Source organism: Lipotes vexillifer, unplaced genomic scaffold (assembly GCF_000442215.2).
Source record: "Lipotes vexillifer unplaced genomic scaffold, Lipotes_vexillifer_v1.1 scaffold7, whole genome shotgun sequence".
Lineage (NCBI taxonomy): Eukaryota > Metazoa > Chordata > Mammalia > Artiodactyla > Lipotidae > Lipotes > Lipotes vexillifer.
Window position 1 is genome coordinate 4,060,664 of NW_006792683.1, and position 22,000 is coordinate 4,082,663.

The 22,000-nt window shown below is 41.8% G+C and overlaps 1 protein-coding gene across 1 annotated transcript in view; it reads right to left on the minus strand.

The window, feature by feature from the left end:
• TAF3 (TATA-box binding protein associated factor 3) overlaps positions 1 to 20,926 on the minus strand; it is a 152,912-nt gene extending 131,986 nt beyond the window's left edge. Inside the window, exons 1-2 of the mRNA XM_007465804.1 lie at positions 20,560 to 20,926; positions 16,070 to 16,312 (exon numbers count right to left, since the gene is read on the minus strand). Coding sequence (XP_007465866.1) covers positions 16,070 to 16,312; positions 20,560 to 20,725 — 409 coding nt within the window. The 5' untranslated portion in view covers positions 20,726 to 20,926. The remainder of the gene's footprint in view (positions 1 to 16,069; positions 16,313 to 20,559) is intronic.
• Positions 20,927 to 22,000: the final 1,074 nt, after the last annotated feature.

Sequence of the window (22,000 nt, forward strand, 5' to 3'; positions counted from 1 at the left end):
GAAAAGAAAAGAGTGCCACCTACTGAACTGTAATCCCTTCCACAGTAAAAAAGAAATCAATATTCCTATTTAGACTGCAGAATTTGAAGTCTCCAGCAAGAATAAAGTGGATAATTAAACATTATGAACTAGCAGTGTATTTTAAACATTACATTTTTACTACATAATACCTGATAAAAATGAATAATAACTTTAAACCAAGTCTGATTACATGCAGGAAAAACAATCAATCAATGCGTTAATTGTGCACATGGCAGTGTATTAGCACAAAACATCAACAATTAATCAACACTGTAACGTAACATCACAAGGCTCACAACAAAGAAAAAGAAAGTATTGCAAGTATTGCTTCTTTTCTGTGGTAAAATTAGATACAAATAGCTACCTTTAAGTATTATGTAAAATAAAATTCTTAAATATGTCTAAGGGTTAGAAAAAGTTGATTACAAGTTATTGAAAGTGGATCAGTAAAATTAAAGTCTATCACCAAAAAACAATGAGAGACATGCAGAAATATAAAAGATAGCTGCAAAGACCTGGCCCAAACAACTTGCACATTCACACACATCTTCAATCTATTTCTCTCAAAGCCAACCAGCGAGGTAACATTCTGAGTGATGCTGTGGTCTTCAGGTGTGAGTCTGTGGACCTGAGCTGGCTGGCAGTGCAGCTCACACAGGAAAGACAGGACAGTCCGTCAACCAGAAGGCAGTAAAATACCCCAGCAGATGAGAACCTACTCTGTGCCGAGCACTTCACACACCGCCAGAATTTTCACATCAGAAAGAATTAGACTGGGTGTTACTACCAATATGTACATTTACGGTACTGTGTTTCTTCAGGATATAATGGTATGACAACCATAATTACTTGGCGCTGAGATTTTCAGGAACAAATTGTAAATGTGGTCCTGCTCTCAAACACCAAGTTGAAGACTTACAATAATAGATGATATTAATCTCATTCACTTTTTTTTTCTCCAGCCATGCCACGTGGCTTGTGGGATCTTAGTTCCCCAACCAGGGATTGAATCCGGGCCCATGGCAGTGAAAGCATAGAGTCCTAACCACTGGACCACCGGGGAATTCCCTCATTCACTTATAATAACAACCCTATGGAGGCTACTATTTCCATTCTACAACTGTGGGAACTGGGGCTTAGGAGAGGAAAGAGCAGACATAACAGTATTGGGGAGAAAGCAAAAAAAAAAAAAAAAAAAAGAAAGGCTTTAAATCATCAAACCCCAATGAAATACCAAGCTAGAATTTTTGGCAGTCAAACACCACATGACTACAGCAAACAACAGGCATCACAGCACGAGCGTTATCTATAACTTTAAGCCCTAAACTAATAAACTGAAGGTTAATATTTAATCTTTTAGTAACAAAACTAACGTGAGGTGTTTTTGAACATTTTGTTCTAAAATCTCAAAGCATATTAATTCAGTATCCTACAATGACAAACAGGGCCATCTTCAAAAATCCTCATTACACCATGAAGTCAATGAAAGGAGAGCCTTTGCACCCCCAATATGGAGCACAGGGCCTGGCACAAAGCAGGTGCCCTAAAATTAAACTAGTAAAAATGACAATGATAACAATATGCAAACCCGGCCTTTTTTTTAAAGCAAGTGCACCTGTTGCCCTTAACAAGCAACATAGTCTGCTCGGGCATCCCAGGTTCATGCCGGATTATTTAATCTTGAACTCTACCTGATTCCTCTTTTTAAAAAATAAATACAGGTTATGCTGGAGCATTGCCTGAGGGATAGAAAGTCCATTCTAAGGTTAATCCCCAGATCAGGCCAATCTGTTTAAGATCAGGACACCTAGATGCTGAGATTACCACCCAGCCTCCCCAGCATGAAGCCCCGCTCCTCTCTCTAACACACTCTCTATAATTTATCTACCACCCAATCCTGTCCACTCCACACCTCTCCAATCCGGTCCTTCCCCTGATCGCTTCACCACAGTCAGAATTCAGGCCCCATCAGCTCCCCCTTGCGTGGCCACACTAAGCTGTACCCAGGCTCTTTTCCAGGTCTTCTCTCTTAAGGCCATCCTCCTCCTCACCATGAGAATTTACTCATGGAATCATCTTATCCTGGCCACTTAACCGTCATCGAGTCCCTCATCCTTACAGCACACTAAGTAAATATCTCAAATAATTTGAAATCATCTATAAATATTAGTGTAATCTTTCTTCTTTCCGAAGCTCTAGGAAGGCAAAGTTGGCGCTTTCTTTTTTTCGTTCACCACTGTATCTCCATAAATAAGCAGCATGCCTGGTAGACAGTAGGTTCTCCATAGCTATTTGATAAGTAAATGAAAAAATGATTCTGAATTTGCCTTTAGTACCGATGGTACAGGATAAATATATAACCGCTTTAAATTGAAGCAAATAACTTGATATTATTCTCTCTGAAACAGAAAAGCTCTATGTAGCCATAGCAGATAATCAGTTAAATAAAATGCAATTACTGCATTTTATTTAACCCAGATAAGATTCAAATTCAGCAAAGCAAGATAGAATAAATCCTAACTACAATAAAAACACTAATGTTGGGGTCTTAACCCAAGTCAGCTGTGTAACAACTATCTCCCTACTCCCCTCAACCTCCCTCCCTGCACGTACACACACACACACACACACACACACACACACACACACACACACACACACACGGGAAATTTAATCCAAGAAATCTAACTGTGGATATTAGAAATGTTAAACTTCTGAAATTTTTAAAATTTGATAAAAAACTGACAAAATATTTTCTTCTGTCATGGATGCCTAGAAGGGAGAAACAGACAAATTTGGTGGTTGTAGTATGTAAAATAGCAAAATGCTTAACTTTTCTAAGGCATTTGATATTACTTTGTTGATTTAGAAACATACAAACTATTTTATTATAACATTGGAAGTGTGCTCTGATTTTTATAAATCCACACAAATTAAAGGGAAAAAATTTCAACAAGGAAGAGAATTTTGGCCTGGTCCACTATAAACTGTGGTCTATCATATCAGCATGTGCTGGTACTTTTACTGTCCATTGTGAAATGTATACACCTCTACTTAAGGGCTGATTCTGCTAGTCTGAATGCAAAGCAAAAGATACCCATATTTTAAAAAAACCTAATTTAAAAACTTATGCTGTAGGTAAAACTCCATATCAAAGGACAATAATAATAAGCAAAAATTCACACAAATGAAAGAATCAAATGAGATGTTACCAAACGTGATTTTTTTTTTTTTTTAAGTAACTGCACTGAAGGAGTCAATCTGAAAGGAAAAGAAGAACACTGGAAGGGCCCAAGGATAAACCCTGCTCTGTTTCAACCTGGACTTGGAGAATAACAGCAGGGTGATGAGTGATGCAAAGGACACTGGGCTAAGACCAATGCTGGGCCTCGAGGGCCAGCTCTGTCACTCAGCAGCTATATAACTCTGGACAAGCTACTTTCTGAGACAGCTTCCCCAGCGTTCTGAACAAACTGCCCTAAGGACAGCGGTCAGTACCTTTCTCTGTGTCTTGAACTGACTGCTCAGGTAGAGTAAAAGGGCTTTAGGTTTTGTACAAAAGGAGGAGTGGACAGAGAGTGCGGAGGAAGCAAGACCAGTGTAAGTTCTGGAGACAAAACCAATCATTAGAACAAGACATACTGAGGGTGATGATGGAGACACACATTACATGGTGCCTAAAGGAGCCTGGCTGAGGAGGGGACTCCAGATGAACCTGAGCAAAGATATGGAGGTGCATGGTTCATTTGGGGAAACATAAGCAAGTTAATGATTCTGGAGATTAAAGCCTGAAGCAATGAGGGGCATGAAACTAATACGAAAACGCAGACAGAAGTCTCATCATGAGGGCCCTATAGGTTCACGCTCAGAAATTTGTCCTTAACATCGTAGACAAGTCAGCACATATCAACCCTTCATTATCACTTCAGATGTAACCTTTAAGCTCAGACGCTGTAGGATTAAGAAAAACAACACGATGCCTCCAGGTAACCACCTAGGATACACAGAATAAACTTTGCCCAGACCTTTGCACCCCAGCCCTGGGATGTCAGGAGGGGAGACCCTGAGAGGGTCCAATGCAGGGCTGGCCACTGGGCTGGACTCGGGGCCGGGACGCCTTCTGCAAGCCTGTCCGCTGAGAAGACGGGCTTGATGACGGTACTGCTCCACTCAGGAAGGCCTGCCCAGGTTGAGATTTCCAACAACCACAGAAGGAAAGCTCAAGAGTGGGGAGAAGGGATGCCTTATTCTCCTCTCTACTGTCAATCCCACTTCCCCGTGTAGGACTTGACACTGTGGGCATCCACGCACGCAGCACTGAATGGAATCACCAAAACCCGAATCCAGCCCTGCTCCCAATGCACCATGTAACGCAAGGCAAGGTAACTGAAACATTTTTTTGGAACTTTCATTTCTCCTCTGTAAAGTGGGAGTGATAACAGCATCTGCCCTTAGGGTTGTTTCAAGATTAAATGAAATAATATTTATAAATTTGCCATGTGATGCCAAGCTTTTATATCTCTACTTTCAAATAAACAAATATTGATATTTTAGTGACTTAAAAGCAGTGCAAATTTCCTCATTAGCGCTCTTCTATTCAGTTACTAAGTAATCTAAGTTGGAAGAATAAACATCTTTTCTTTAGAATGATTAAAGCTACATTTACTTGACCCAGTGCAGCCAAAATTTAAAACAAAAAAAATTTTTTTTAAAAATTAGGGACTTCCCTGGTGATGCAGTGGTTAAGAATCTGCCTGCTAATGCAGGGGACATGGGTTCGAGCCCTGGTCCAGGAAGATCCCATATGCTGCGGAGCAACTAAGCCCGTGCGCTACAACTACTGAGCCTGCGCTCTAGAGCTCACGAGCCACAACTACTGAGCCCGTGTGCTGCAACTACTGAAGCCCGTGCGCCTAGAGCCCGTGGTCCGCAACATGAGAAGCCACAGCAATGAGAAGCCCGCACACTGCAAAGAAGAGTAGCCCCTGCTCGCCGCAATTAGAGAAAGCCCGCACGCAGCAACAAAGACCCAATGCAGCCAAAAATAAATAAATAATAAATAAAAGCAATCATTAAAAAAAAAAGTGGAAATGTTCAATTAAATACAATAATAATTTTTTTTAAAAAGAGGCCCAAGTGGAAATCAAATTACATTTACATAAAAAAATTTTTTTTAATCTATAATTATCTTGCATGAAAAAAAGAACTTGCTCTCCACAGACATTTTTGGTTTTCCTTGAGAAACAAGGAGCACACACTGTACCTGTAAGCAGTGGAGAGCCAATAAGGTGTTTGACACTATGGGATAGACTTAAGTTTTATTTAGCAGTTTATTGTGGAAGATAAGGATAGTTCAGGAGAGAGATAAAGGTTTAAACAAAGGGAATTTTCGGGTAGTGTTTTAGAAATTTTTAGGAAAGAAAATTAGCAGAATTGGTTATGGGACTGAAGGAGCAGAGTGAGTGGAGGGGCCAAAGTCAACACTCACACATCTAGCTTGAGCGGCTAGGCATCAGATGGTGCCACCAACAGAAACAGATAACACAGGTTATCAAGGGTGAGATACTATGTGTAGCCCTTGACGTGCCAATGTGAAGTACCTATGGGAAATGTGGAAATGGCCGCCCGACGCCTGGATATAGAATCTCAAAGGTGTGGTATGAGGGGACAATTTGGGGACTCATCAGTATCCAGATGACAGGTGAGACCAGGAGAGTAGAGAAGATCACACACTGAAACGCTGTACAGTGTGGGAAGCAGCAGGTCAAGGATACAATTCTGGGAGCATCAACATTCTGGAGGGAGAAGAGCCACGGGAGATGAGCCCACGGGAAGCACAGAGAGTGCATTAGTCACATAAAAAGAACTAAGAGAGGACGATGTCACTGAAGAAAAGGAGTTTCAAGGGGTGCCCAACAGTGACCAATGCAGCAAGAAGGCCCAATAAAGGGAATCCTAGAAGAAAGCTGCTGCAGTGGCAGTGTAGTTTGGGGATCTTCCCAAATTGCCACATAAAAATAGAGCAACTACTATAATGAGGTGACAAAGTACACCCCTCGACACCAAAACACAGAGGGTGAGGACCAATCACCAAGAGCCACGAGCCCTGAGTACTACCCATCTGCCAGGGCAAACAGTGAGAAGCAACAGGGAGACTGAAAGAAGATTCTCCTGAAAAAGGAGAGCCTTAAAACCCCAGCAGGTGCTGACTGCCAGCCAGGCAGGCCACACGAGAGGAGGGGCTGAGGCTGGGAAGGTCTGGCCACTTCCAGGGGCAGGGGAAGCGGAGGTGGGGGGGATTGATGTAGAGGGCGGAAGGGTCAAGCCCCCCGAGCTTTCAAACGTGACCCTTGGCTCCTCTGCCCAGGACAGAGCCCACTGAGAAGAAACTTGCTGGGCCTGGAGTCATAGCCGAGCAGAAAAGGAAAAGCAAGCTGGCAAGAAGGAAAGAGAACATCCAGATACAAGTGCTGCAAGAAAATGATACAGAAAATCTCAGAAAGCAAGCTATGTCTGCGCATTCCACAGCAACAGCAGAAGACGGAGTACGTAAAGCTAGAAAAACCACCCTCAACTTCCTTCCAGATGTTCAGAAAACCTACATTCACCTGCACAATTTCTATAAGAAAAAGGAGATGAAATACCAAAATAACATCCCTACAGACAATGAAAGTACACGAGAAACACATACTCAAAAAACAGACGAAAACTGTAATGTTCTATTTGAAGATGGTCTAGAAGACGTGAAAGAGCATAAATCAAAATTAGGAAAACTCAAAAGATGTAACAGAACTCAAGAAAGCAGCTATATGGTCTGACAAGGTACAATCATAGAAAACTGGGGGTGAGGAGTAATAGGATAGCATAAGCAAAAACAAAATTTTTACCTGTTTCATGAATCATGAATGGCAGTTTTAATACTGTATGTGTAATCCAGAATATGGATGATGTTCTAATTCTATCATCTTCTTTTTATCCCTGGGAACCAGAATGCTTGTTAGAGACAAAAGTATTTACTGATATAACATGAAAAGCAAAACACCCAGAGTCATGAATTTGAATTGGAAATATCTGTATAAACTCCTGAGGTCACCTATCTATTATCTGTCTAACTGTCTATGTATTCACACACATCTGTATGTATATACACGATATAGATATTTATTTAGTTATTGCCTAGAAACAATGACAACCCAGTTGTAGTAAGTACCCCAACTGCCCAGATTGTGAACTGGAAATGCCATTTCCCAAGAAGCCAAGGCTTTCTTGGAAAAGTGACTGATTCCGAGTGTGGCACAAGAATATACAAGATGAGCTAGGACACTGTCAGAGACCACTAGCATCATGTCAAAAGGATTCAGAAGCCAGACTGAAGAAGCCTCCACTGGCCAAAAGATGGGAAGATCTGGTTTGCAATAAGGGTGAGAATTGTAATGAAAGAAACCTAACAAATATCTTTAAATCTATGAGTTCATAGTGATATATTAAAAAAAAAATTAGTCACCTATGAATGACAAGGAACCAATTCATTATCTTAAAGACTAGGGAGATAAAATGAAAGAACCAAGCATTTATCCTGCTTTTGCTGTATGAACTAAGTAACTAAACAGTGGATGAGGGAAAGGATTTCTTTATAAAATTATTCCAATTAAAGAATGAGATAAAAATAAAACGATAGAATATCAGTACCTTATGACCCCAACGAATGAATAGACCTAGGCACTGAGCACTGAAACTCCTAGTATCAAAAAGAGTGAAAACCAGGGACTTCCCTAGTGGCACAGTGGTTAAGAATCCGCCTGCTAATCCCATCCCTCTAGGTGGTGACCATCTAGAGAGGTGGGATAGGGAGGGTGGGAGGGAGACACAAGAGGGAGGGGATATGGGGATATATGTATATGTATAGCCGAGTAACTTTGTTATACAGCAGAAACTAACACAACATTATACAGCAATTATACTCCAATAAAGATGTTAAAAAAAAAAAAAGAATCCACCTGCCAATGCAGGGCACACAGGTTCGATCCCTGGTCCGGAAAGATCCCACATGGATCACTGGTCTGGGAAGATCCCACATGCCGCGGAGCAACTAAGCCCCTGTGCCACAACTACTGAGCCTGCACTCTAGAGCCCGCGAGCCACAGCTACTGAGTCCGCGTGCCACAACTGCTGAAGCCCACGCACCTAGAGCCCATGCTCTGCAACAAGAGAAGACACCGCAATGAGAAGCCCGAGCTCCACAACCAAAAGTAGCCCCCGCTCGCTGCAACTAGAGAAAGCCTGTGTGCAGCAACGAAGACCCAACACAGCCAAAGAAAAAAAAGAGTGAAAACCAGACATTATTTGCCTCCTGATGAAGGAAAATGACACTGCATCTATCTTGCCAGAGGTACTGATCAATCCTCAGATTCTTGCTGCCAATTTCCAAGAAACACATTGTGCTGCACCATGAGTACACAGTCAGCAAAATCCAGACTCTGGGAAATACTATAAGTCCAGCCACCCAGGTTCCTCTACCAATACACTGTAAGGAAAAAAGGGATTTGGTGGGGGCAGGGAATTACAGGCAGGACCTGTAGATTAAAAGAAACTTTAAAAGACATGTAAAGTAAAAACAGGGGCTATGTAAAGAAATTAAAGTATCTAGAGATACATGTTTGATTGACAGAACTATAAAGAAAAGAAAAGCAGTATGTGCTATAAAGTGAGGACAGTGCAGGGAGGGAAGAGGGGCTGGGCATGTGGAGGGCTCTGGGGTGGCTGGTAAAGTTTTATGTATTGAACTGGGAGATGGTTAAAAGGTATTTTCTTTATAATAATTCACTAAGCTATACCCACCCCCCCAGAAAAAAACAGATCAGTGAGGATAAAAATTTCCTTTAAGTCAACCAATTAGGCAGTACTTGGGATCTCAGTGAGAGCTGCTTCAATAAAAGGATGGAGGGAGAAGTCAGATGGCAGTAGCTTGAGAAATAAATGGTAGGGATTGAAAAAGACACATATCCTTGAGTCTTAGGAGTCAAAACACTTCCTATTAAAAGATCTAGAAGGATTCATACTTTAAACAATGTTATTCATGGTGAACGAGGAAAATAACGAGGACCTTTCGTTTTATACTGAATATACTTAGGCAATATTTCTTTTTTTTTCAACATGCTTGTGTTACTTTTGTTAATTATTTTGAACCTGTAAATGTCTATCTTTTAAAAGAGCTTCATAGTGACTTCCCTGGTGGTTCAGTGGTTAAGACTCCATGCTCCCAATGCAGGGGACCTGGGTTCAATCACTGGTCAGGAACTAGATACCACATGCCAAAACTAAGATCCCGCACGTGGCCACAAAAGTCCTGCATGCCGCAGGTAAGATCCAGCGCAGTCAAATAAATAAATAGAACTTCCCTGGTGGCGCAGTGGTTAAGAATCCGCCTGCCAATGCAGGGGACACGGGTTCGAGCCCTGGCCCAGAAGATCCCACATGCTGCGGAGCAACTAAGCCCGTGAGCCACAGCTACTGAGCCTGCACTCTAGGGTCCGTGAGCTACAACTACTGAGCCCCCGTGTCACAACTACTGAAGCCCAGGTGCCTAGAGCTCCACAAAGAGTAGCCCCGCTCACTGCAACTAGAGAAAACCCGCGCACAGCAACGAAGACCCAACGCAGCAAAATAAAATAAAATATAAATAATAATAAAAAATAAATATTTTTTTAAAAAACTACACACAAAACAATATTTAATAAATAAATAAACAAACAAACAAACAAATAAATAAAAGAGCTTCATAATATAAGCCCTGGGGGAGAAGAGACAAATTGAGAAGAATTTCAAATAGTTTCTGGGGAAGAGTTTAATTTGAAGGTGGAAATACTCCACCTTCAAAGAGGGGGCGTGTAACTCCCAGCTCCTTAACTGTGGGCTACGTGTAAGGAATTCTTTCCAAAGATGACAGCGTGGGAAGCAGGAAAGAGGGTATCTTTACAGTGGAGAAACCTGAGAAACACTACCTCGGCCAGGTGACCAAGGTCAACATCAATACTGATCAATCACGTTGATAGGATGTTCCCCTAATATGATGTGATGAAAATGGCACTTTACTTCTGTGGTCTTCCTCCCCCAAAACTCATAACTCCAGTCCGATCATGAGAAAAGCCTCAGACAAATTCCAACAGAAGGGCATCTATAATGTATCTGACCAATACTTCTCAAAAGTATTGTCAAGGTCATCAGAAACAGGGAAAGTGAGAAACTGTCACAGCCAACAGGAGCCTAAGACAGGACAACTAAAGTAATGAGTATCCTGGATGGGATCCTGGAACAGAAAAAGGATATTAGGTAAAAACCAAAAATAATGGGCTTTAGTTAATAATAATGTATCAACGTTGGCTCATTAACTATAACAAACCTCCCATACTAAATATAACACACTAACACTACAGGAAACTGGGTACAGGATATAGGGGACCCTCTGTACTATATTCTCAATTTTTCTGTAAACCCAAAACTATTCTAAAAAATAAGTTAATTTAAAATATTTTAGGAATACAAACCCTAAAAGTAGCAACATCACAGTATCTTTACCAAGTTTGCTAGGTTGAGGTTGGTAAGTTTCTGCAATAAATAAAGCAGAGTAAATGGTTTCTATTTATTTTTTCTTTCTCAAATATTATGGACAGATCAACAGACCACCTGAACACACTCTGAGAACCAAACAATGACTTTGGCAGAGAATGCTATTTTTCACGCATTCCTCAGCACAACAAAACAGAGAAGAAAAATTTGTTACTGTTGTGAATATGAAAATACGTATGACAGGCTGGCGGGAGAATGTTCTTGGTGAAACACACTGGGTACCGGCCATCAGAACTGTAATAGTCTACGCAAGACGTGCATTTATAAAATACTCCATCAAGCACGCACCCTAGCCCAGCTGTTAAGTTTGTGTTCCCTCAGCCCCTAAGCATGTGATTAACATTGTTTTAGATTTACTCTTATTGTCAAGTCACTTCACAAATGTATATTGTCTTTCAAGTGAAAAGGAAATTCCTCAAGAGTGAGGAAGCAGGACTTCCCTGGTGGCACAGTGGTTAAGAATCCGCCTGCCAACGCAGGGCACAGAGGTTCGAGCCCTGGTTCGGGAAGATCCCACATGCTGTGGAGCAACTAAGCCTGTGTGCCACACTACTGAGCCCCCGTGCCACACCTACCTACTGAAGCCCACATGCCTTGAGCCCGTGCTCTGCAACAAGAGAAGCCACCACAATGACAAGGCTGCGCACTGCAACGAAGAGTAGCCCCCGCTCACTGCAACTAGAGAAAGCCTGCGCACAGCAACAAAGACCCAACACAGCCCAAAATAAATAAATACATTTATTTTTTTGTTTGTGTTTTGCGGTACGCGTGTGGCCTCTCCCGTTGTGAAGCACAGGCTCCGGACGCGCAGGCTCAGCGGCCATGGCTCACGGGCCCAGCCGCTCCGCGGCATGTGGGATCCTCCCAGACCGGGGCACGAACCCACGTCCCCTGCATCGGCAGGTGGACTCTCAACCACTGCGCCACCAGGGAAGCCCAAATAAATTTATTTAAAAAAAAAAAAAGAGGAAGAGAGATGGGACATTCACTGTTACGTGTCCTATGCGTTCAGCACCGTACTATTCTATAGAAACGTCTTACAAAATCTCTCACTTAGTCCTCACCATCGCTCACATGGCAGGTATTATACCTATCCTATGGATGATGGATATGACGTTCGGAAAAGTAAAGTGACTTGGTGAGACTGTAAACTCAGTAACTAGTTGAGTCACGTCTGAACAGCTCCACAAGTCCAAGCTTCTTCTACTACAGCCCGCTGCCCCTTCAGGCCTTCTAGGCTTCCACCCCCACCAGACGACTTAGACGGCTGTGCGTGGAGAAGACGTTCACACGCTTTTTTGACGAGAACCAAGTCAAAGGATTGATAAGAGGGTAGTCCCATGACAGTACTTTGCGAACAAAATGTTATGACCGAAGTCTGACCGTGTCCGTGGCTCTTACAAAAATAAAAACAAAATAAAAAGCTTGGTGAACAGATGTTATTATCAAAGCTGTTCATGTCTGTACCACACTGTGCACCACTAACCAGAATACTAGATACTTTCTAACAACCTGTGCCTGTGGAAAAGAAGACGTCAGATTGTAAACGATTTATTAAGTTGACTTGTGTGGCTATATTAAAAAATGGTAACCACAGGACTGTATTTTATGTCCTTTTCCATGAATAAGGGGAAAAGTTTTTGATAAGCATCTTATTGTACTGCCTATCATTACTACATCCTTATGAACCATATGCATATCGTATGAATCAGCAATATCTCTGCTCCTTAGAAAATTCCTAAGCGTTAGCTGAAAAGAGAAGTGGTCAAGGCTTACATAATTCTCCTCTTAAAATGTTTATAATTTTTACTGAAGAAAACTTGAAATAAGATTCAAGTTTTGCTTCAAATAATCCAGAAGAGAAACTGAAAATTTTACTGTTGTAATTTCAGACAGAAGTCACTAGCTAAAATCACTGAATTCTTTTTCATACTTCCTTCACTACCCAGCAAAAATCTACTATCTCAGTTACATTTCCTTGGCAGTATTTAAACATGATAACTGTATCACTTGGAGAGAATTTCACTGCGCCATAAAAATGAAACAAAAGGGTTAAGCGTAGATTATAATCAAAGTCCTAGCCTTGGTTTTGAGTAATGAGTTCATTAGGGCTTATTACATTATTAAAAATAATTAAATAACTCTCTAAATGAATAAATGTAGGCCATGCATGGACCAGAGATGAACCTGTGCGTGAACCAGGAACTGAGATTAATCAAATATGAATTCAAATTTTCAAAAAGACTAGAAAAAAATTAAACAATATAACTATTAAACAGGAGATGTAACAAGAGACAGAATGAAATGAAAACTACAAAACAGATTTAGAAAGGTCCAAAGCACACCAAGAAAATGGACTAAAACTTTCTACATGGGGAAGATAGTAGTTCCGACTGAATCACTCGCCAACTGATAACGAACCTAAGTCTTGGCCATTACACATTACCACTGTCTAACCCACTGACATAAAACTCATACCCTTCTGAGATCACTGATGTGCCAGTTATATACAGTGCCTTTCCTTTAGTTTCCTCCTACGTATCGCCTTCAGTTTCCCCCCAGCATTTGATTACCATTCATGTTTTCTTACCACAATTCCAAATTTTGTGTACTTCTAACTGACCTTTCAGCTAAAAATTTCAGAGCCATACAAAGATTATTCTTAAAGAACAAGAGGACAGATCACGGACTACTTTAGCACTACTTTCATGAAGAGGTCCAGGATGCTGAATAAATCACATCCAATGACAACAGCAAAGAAGGACATTCTAGGCCTACTTGACAGTCATGACCTGTTTATACGAGAAAACGGAGTTCTTTTCAATACAGCTACTACCAGGCCTCTGCCCAAGAAACCCTCCTGGGATAATTTTAATATTGAAATGTATTTGTTATATTTTTATTTTATTTTTATTTTTATTTATTTATTTTTTTTGTGGTATGTGGGCCTCTCACTGTTGTGGCCTCTCCGGTTGCGGAGCACAGGCTCCGCATGCACAGGCTCATCGGCCATGGCTCACGGGCCCAGCCACTCCACAGCATGTGGGATCTTCCCGGACCGGGGCACGAACCCTTTTCCCCTGCTTCGGCAGGCGGACTCTTAACTACTGCGCCACCAGGGAAGCCCTGTTATATTTTTAAAGTAAATAAATATATGCTTAGAGATGCTGTAATAAATATAAGTTTCTAAGATCAAAAACACTGACATTGGGGAATGAGGGGTTTAAAGAGAATGACTTTACACAGGGAGCTGCAAACAGTAAGATTTCCTCCAAGGTAATAAAGGCTACAAATACAAATAAATTCAAAGGTGGGGAGGAGACAGATTTTTAGCAGCTACTAAGGAAAGCTGGGGATGACAGAGATTCACATGGAGATTTCCAAGTCCTGCTGCTCATGTACCATTAGGTCAGAAAAGGAGAAACAAGGAACCTCTACAGGCAAGATTCTATAAACAACGTTTACTTGAATTGAGTTCAAGAACATTTACTGAAGGCACCCTTTCTATCACATTTACTGGTGAAACTGATTGCTGCCTTCAGTCAGGATTAAATCCCTAAGAACTTTAAGCAGAAAAGTGCTAAGCTGTCAAGCAGAGTCTTTTTCTAAGGGACTCAAACCAGAAAGCTATGACAACCTTCCAAAAGGTTACAGCGAGTTCTTTCCACACCCATGGTGCCTATCACCAAGCACGAACACAGCACTTCACAGCACAGCACCAGCACTGTTCAGTAGAGCCCGCTGCCCCGAGATCCAGAGTGTCTGATGGCCACGCACCAACCCAGGATAAATCTCTACAACTTAGGGCCAGTGTTCATCCAGTTTTTCAGATGAGGAAACACTGACACACAGATTGTAACACAACTTCTTTCATGTCTAAAGCTAGTCTCTGAAACAGGTAAGTAACACTTCAAAATGCTATTAAAGTGCAATTGGAGATTAGAAGAAATGAACCACAAGAAACTGGGACACTCGGGAATTGCTGGTGGGAAGGAAAAATGGTGCAGCCACTGTGGAAACAGTATAGCTGTTCCTCAAACAATTAAATAGAGAATTACCATATGATACAGCAATTCCTCTTCTGAGTATAGACCCCAAAGAACTGAAAAGCAGGGAATCAGGTATTTGCAACATTCATAGCAGTATTATTTGCAACACCCAAAAGGTAGAAACAACCCAAGTATCCATCAACAAGTGAACAGATAAACAAAATGTGGTTTAATACGCACAATGAGGTATCATTCCACCTTAAAAAGGAGAGAAATTCTGACACCTGCTACAACATAGATGAATCTTGAAGACATTATGCTAAGTGAAGTAAGCCAGACACAAGATAAGTAAGATTCCACTTATATGAAGTACTTAGAGTAGTCAAATTTATAGAAAATAGAATGATGGCTGCCAGGGGCTAAGAGGATGAGGAGTTCTTGTTTAATGGCTACCGAGTTGGAGGTTAAAAAGTTCTGGAGATGAACAGTGGTGTTGGTAGCATAACAATGTGAATGTACTTAATACCACTGAACTGTACATCAATAAAAAGGTTAGAAAGTTATTTCTGTCATCATTGGCATTATCCTGAAGTACATCTATGGCTTTAGAATTTTAAAAAACTAAAGAAATTTCCTTTTCCATTTTTTAACAAGAAAAAATATTCTGTACCTGCGTTAAAGACCACAAATTACTATGTATCTCTTTAGAATCTTAGTGAACCTAAATGATTAACATGTAAAATCATGCAGGAAAAAAGGAACTCTGCATGGATTGACTACTGTGCCTGATTAGGTATTATTTTACAATAAAAATTCTATATGACCAAACATAAACATTTCTACTCATCATAAAAATGCAGATAGCACGCTCTCACTGCTGATGGCCCAGATTCAATCCTTGGTCAGGGAACTAAGATCCCACAAGCCACACAGCATGGCCCAAAAAAAAAAAAAAAAAAATACAGATAAATAGATAAATCTGCATAATATTAGTGAATGTTCACTCACTCACTGTTTCCAGTATTACCCAACTCACATTTATAATAAGGAGGGAAGGGGGAGAGCTACCCCAATTTTCTTTATGTTTCAAAGGCTTTCTCATTTACTTAATATCCCATTCGCATATAACACATCTTTGACAGACCTCTCTGTGGTCACATTCTGTTCTCCCCTACTTAAAATTTACAAAGGAAATCAAAGCCTCATCAGACATACCCTTGATTCCATGGCTCTGCCTGGTGAGGCCCGTTGCAAGTTTGCTGGCTTAAAGGTTAGAATAATTTGTAAGTAGTATTACAATATTTTTACTGCATTTCTAGAATTTATATGTTAGCATAACTTTTTATGTTCAGTTAGGAAACCTAAGAAGATTAAAAACCCGTTAAAATAGTTACAAATATATGAGCAAGAAACAAACAAAAAACCCCACAGACCTTCTTGAGAAGACACAATGGGTGGCATGTAATCAGGGATGTATTCTTTTCTTTCCTCTGCATCTTTACTTCCGGGTTGAGGAAACTGAAGTACGTTGTTCTTGCTAACAGGAAATGAAGGAATTTGATGTGGGAAAGTGACAGGTTCAATGTTGTGGATATAGTCTTCTAGTTCATGAAGACTAACCCCCATAAGTTGGAAAGCTTCACCAACATCATCCAAAATTGGGTCTGTCCGGCCATCTGAAACAAAGTCAAAAGCAAAGCAAATTATTTTAAGCAAATTCCATGAATATTTTTTTAAATATTAAGAAAAAAGTATTAGGTAAATATGCAGCTCAGAATCAAATATACTATATACTTAAGACTCAGTCACTGGAAAAAATTGAATACATTTTCAATAGACTATCATATTGTTTAAATATTAGAAAGTTGACTCTGAAAGTCAATTTTAAATATGATCTGACAACCAACCAGAACACCACAGACAATTCATACTAACAATCAGCCAGTACAGAACTAATGTCAAAAGTAACTTACAGATGGTCAACAGCACCTGGAACAGTGGCTAACACAAAGTAAATGCCTGATAAATATTACTATTATTATATTTTATCAAATAAGTATTGATAGAATGCTGAGCTAGGTAAATGTCCATTCCATTTTCTCTACTGCTCAGTGATACAACTCTGGAAACTACAACAGCGGTTGGCATATAGTTGGCACTCCATAAACATTTGTTGAATGAATTATACCACTGAATCAATGTTTTAAATCCAAGAAATTTGCTGAAAGGGCTTAGACCATAAAGGTAATTTACATGTAAAATTTAAATGTATTTAGAAGACACCATATAAAATGGGTAGAGATAAAATGATAAAACATTAGATATAGTGAGATTCTCTTTACAAAAGGAAGTTTCTCCTCTGCCTGCCCTTAGCAGAACTTAGGTCTCTACATCTTTTAAAACTTCTATGAAAATTCCAGTTCCAGATTTCCAATAAATAGCTTATTTTTTAAACTATAATCTCCTATGATCACGCCAAACTCAGTTTGTCTGAAATTAAATCATGATGTAAAATGGAAAAGAATAATCCAAAATTCATAAAAATTAGACACATGTTTGCTCACACCCACACAAGGAAACTTCTGGAAGGATATACATCCAACTGTAACAGTTTATGGGGCTGAAAGCTGCAGAACAAGGGAAGGGCAGAGTTGAAGCAGGAGACTCGTTTCTAACTTCAAAGATTTTGTAGTCTGAATTTTTATACAAGTATGGGTTACTTCTTTGACGTAGAAAAAAGAGAGGATAAATAAAATGAATACTCATTCTTTCTCTTAATGACAGACAGGCATTTCAACTCTTTGATTCTTATTAAAAGCAGTATTCTTTTCTCAGTCCTAAAAATGTGGTCCTCTTGAATTCTTCCACATTTTTGCAATTTCAACCCAAGACCTTCTGGTGTTCCCCCTGCACCCTTTTGGGTCCCGGCTTTGAGAATTTTTCCTTTCTCTCTCTTCCTACTCTCACTGTCTCAGCCTAGTTTCAAGTTCTCCCGCCTTGCGCCTCTCTTGCACTTAACCGCCTCTCTTGCACTTAACCGACAGCACACTTGCCTTGAAGCATCACTTTCATCACACGATCCCCCTCCGTAAGAGTATGCAGTGCTTCCTACCACGTTGTAATTTCTCTCTCTGTTAAGTCCCTCCCTAATCTGATCTCGCTCCATTTAACATCTTCCTCTAGCACCTTCCAAATGAACTGGTTACACATGCCAAGCTGGCCGCCTCACTTACTCCCACTTGGTTATCTCAGGTTATGCTTTTCTCTACCTGGCATGCTCCCTACATTATACAACCCTGCTTCACGGCTCAACTCAAATCTCATCTTTCCAGTGAATCCTGCCCTGGAACCCAGAGTGTGCATGTGTCTCTCCTTCACTGTATTCCTTTTGCATTTACTGCCTATATCTATACCGTGCACTGCTTTCAGCGTATACACACATTATTTAATGTATAATACAATGCATACAGAAACTTCTGCCTCTGAATGCTTTGGTAAATCGTTACCTTAGGGAAATTTTCAAATGCATTATTTGTTGAATTGATAGTAACTTCCGATACTTGCTTTAACTTTACAGCATTTTTTAAAAAAGGAACAAATACCATCAGTTTGTTTTTACTGACATTTCGACACCCTTTTACACACCTTACGGGCAGGGATTGTGTCTAAGTAAGCCTATGTCTCCGACATGTAGCACAGAACTCAAATCATAAGTGGTGCTCAATAAACGTGTGTCAGAAAGACAAAGGAAATAAAGAAACAGAATGCAAGATTGCACAGTGGTGACCTGATGTTACAGAACTCCGGTGCAAAATAAGAATAGTGTAGAGAAAAGAATATTTAAAAGTCTATGACTAATAAGTATACCAGGAATTAGCATTTTCAAAAAGTCACCAAACCACAATGGAGAATGAACCCGATCATCGTATTCTCACTAAAAGCAAGAAAATCATTACAGAAATTGGTTAATGATCGAGGTTCACATTAACACAAAACAGGGATCGCCCGATGACTCTAGAATACCTGGTTGCTTGGAGTGCCAGCACCTGTCTGGTACCATGTATAAGGCAGGAACAGTAACTATGTATTCAGGGTTATTCTGATTACCTAAAGGTACAGAACATCTGTCCTCATTTAGGGAACTTGGTAGCAAAAATATAACCTGGACTACGTATGCTGTAACAGTATACTCAAGCACCAGAAGGGAGGAGGGAGGGAAGAGAAGCAAAAGCAGACAGCAGTGTGCTGGTGGTGTATTTTTAAGATCAAGATGAATGAGAGCTACTCAACAGTCCCAAATTCAGATTAGAAGTATCCATGAAATCAAGCTGTCTAAAAATACACGTTTTTAAAACTCAAAAGATGAAATGACTAAATAGTTATTATGGTGGTGGATTATCAGTTCACTTATTTATTCAACAACTATTTCCTGGGTGCCTATTTTACTATGGCACTGTACTAGGTTACAGAACACAAATATAATAAATTTGTCTCCTGGGGAGGGGAGAGGGGAGGGTGAGAGATATACACAGATGATTACAAAACAAGGTGTTCAATAACATAGCAGAAATAAGCACAGAATTATGAGAACAGATATCACGAGTTTGCTAAAGCAAGTGATAAGTGAATCTCAAACCAGAAGTCATACTACTGGTGGACCAGGGGGCGAAGGACACACTAGGAGACAGCATGCATGCAGGAACGGAGGCTTAAAGTGTTTCGGAAAAGGCAGGTAGCTCAGCATGGTTGCAGATTTAGGATGACGGAATGGCAGAAGATAAGAAAAATACTAGCTCACAAAGGGAAGTGTGTGCTGCTTGAGAGCTTAGATTTTTCAGCCTGTAACCAACTGAAATATTTTTAAGAATGACAAAACCAGATTTGCATGATGGAGAGATTAACAGATTATTCTGGCAGCACTATGGCGCTGGAATGGAATTTGGGGCCTAAGAAGTAAAGTGTATTCATGGGTCTCAACTTTTCAGTGGAGCAACCTCTTTAACAAAAAATATCCTATAAAACACTTCACCCAGTTTTCCAGCTTAACACCTGAAAAATAATGCCCCGAAACTTAAATGAGGGGTAGTTCCCCCTCCACACACACAGACTTCCCATCAATGAGACGATGTGTTGCTTCTACTAAATATTCCAACTTAGTAAATGCCATCAGCTATACATACTACCAGACATTTGCTTAAAAACCATGTACTGTAGCCCAGATTACCTGGGGAGCCTTGTAAATTGCCGATGATCCCTCTACCACACTTTGATAACCACTGACACAAAAATATAGAAGAGGAGGAAATCAATGGGTGGCTGAGACGTAAGCCACAGGTAATCTAAGTGAAACCGACCAAGTCGGCCTTGGGAAGGAGTAAGCAGAGATGCTGTCTATGAAACGAACACATACAGAAAGAAGAGGCAGTGTCCCTAACGGACCAGAGCTGTCAACGAGTATGTGTTGTCAGGAGCTGAAGAATGGCCAGGCTTGTAAGAAACGGCCGGTAGACGGAGCGCCTGTGACAACTAGTTGTAGTAGTTTGCGGGCAAGGGAGGAAAAGGACCAAAGTAACAGAGGCTGTAAGACATTCTGGAGGTGGTTCTACACGCAGCCAAAAGTAGACGATGATTAAGACCGATGATCAGATCACAGAGGAGGGCAGAGGCTGTGGAGCTGGGAGCGGGGACAGGGCGCGGGCTACGGGCTGGATAAGTTAGCGGCTGACGAAGAGGGACCAAACGGATGACTTGAGTTTCCAGGGACAGTGGAAGCGGAGGGACGTCAGGGGCCGAGAAGACACCCAATCGCGGTGTCGGGGAGAAGAACCAACACCTCCTGGACGCCGGTAGAGCGAAGGGGAACGCGGAGGTGTCACCCGTAACTGCCCAGAGGCAGCCCTCCCGCACCCAGCCCGGTACTCACACAGCTCAGAGTACCGGTGGCAGCCCCGTCCCAGCTGCTGCAGGTAACGCTGCAGCACGTCCGTGAGGAGGTGGCAGGCGCTCAGTTGCACCGAGTCCCAGCCCAGCGCCTGGCAGATCTGCGCCACCGAGACCCTCAACAACGACCTGGAGTAACTCTCGCACATCCCGCTCCGTGGACTCCACCGCAGTCCTTGCTGCCACTTCTCTCCACCCCCGCCGCCTAACCTTAGAAGAGCCCCTGATTCATCCTCTAGGGCCCCCGCGGCGGGGAAATCGTCCCCCACGACCCCCGGCGACCACCTCAAAGCCACAGCAGCACGGACCGCGCCAGCCTGAGAGCCGCCATTTTGGACTCGCTCCGCCTCCCGCTGGATGGTCGCCGGGGGGAGGCAGCACTAGCCGAGTGCGGAGCGCGCCGATGAGGAAGCTCCGCCCCGTTGGAGCAGAGCGATGATCCCGGTATCGACTCTCGGGCCTGGAAGGATGCAGGAAACGGCAGCTCCGAGCGCCGGTGGAAGATGCGCCCGAGGAGGCAGGTGCTTGGGGCCTTCCCGGGGTGCTCGCTCGCAGATGAAGGCGGAGAGAACGTCGGTGGTTCAGGGGCCGAAGAGCGAGCCGGGATATGAACCTGAAATGCGGGTGTTAGAGAAGAGTGGGAACCTGAGAGGCTGTGAGTGCAGGGGTGGTAATTGGGGCGTGGAAACTTCAGGACTCTCCCAGACTTGGATCTAATCCTCTGCTTGCCTCTGCTAAAAAAAAAAAAAGGAGCTGCTTACCATTGTATAGATTAAATCAGGTCCAAGCTGTTAAGCATGCCATTCAAAACCCTTCACAATAGGGCGGGGTGCAGGGGGTGGGGGCAGCGTGGCACTGACCTCCGGGCAAAATTTACGGGGGCAGCAGAAAACGTAATCAAGATCAATAATATTTTAGTACAATTTTTTAAAAATCCGACCACTACCCCCGAATTCCGGCCTCACTCCTTTCTAATCCCAGCCTTGGTTTCAATAAAACTTTATTTACAAAAACGGGTGGCATGCTTGTGAGCAAGAGTTTGCCGATGTACCCTTCACCAGCCTCTGGGATCTGTCAAAAGGAAGGATTCAGTTGCCTGCGGAAAGTCCTTAACTCAGCGAAACAGTCTGTGTATGGAGAACTGTTGCCTGCCCCAGTCTTCTCGCTCCAGCCAAGTGTTGCCAGATCTTAACCAGATGCGGGACACCGAGATTTTGTGATCAATAGCTCGATCAATATTTTTAATTATTGGAAATACATTTTTAAAGTTTTAATTTGCAAGCCAAACTAATCCCACGGTTAAACCAGATTCAGCCTATGGGTAGCCAGGTTGCAGCGGCTCACCTACTCAGTCTGTTTATCCTTTTGTGCTTTTGTCTTCTAAAAGCTTCTGGAGTGTTCCTACCTTCCCCTCCTCTCTCCTG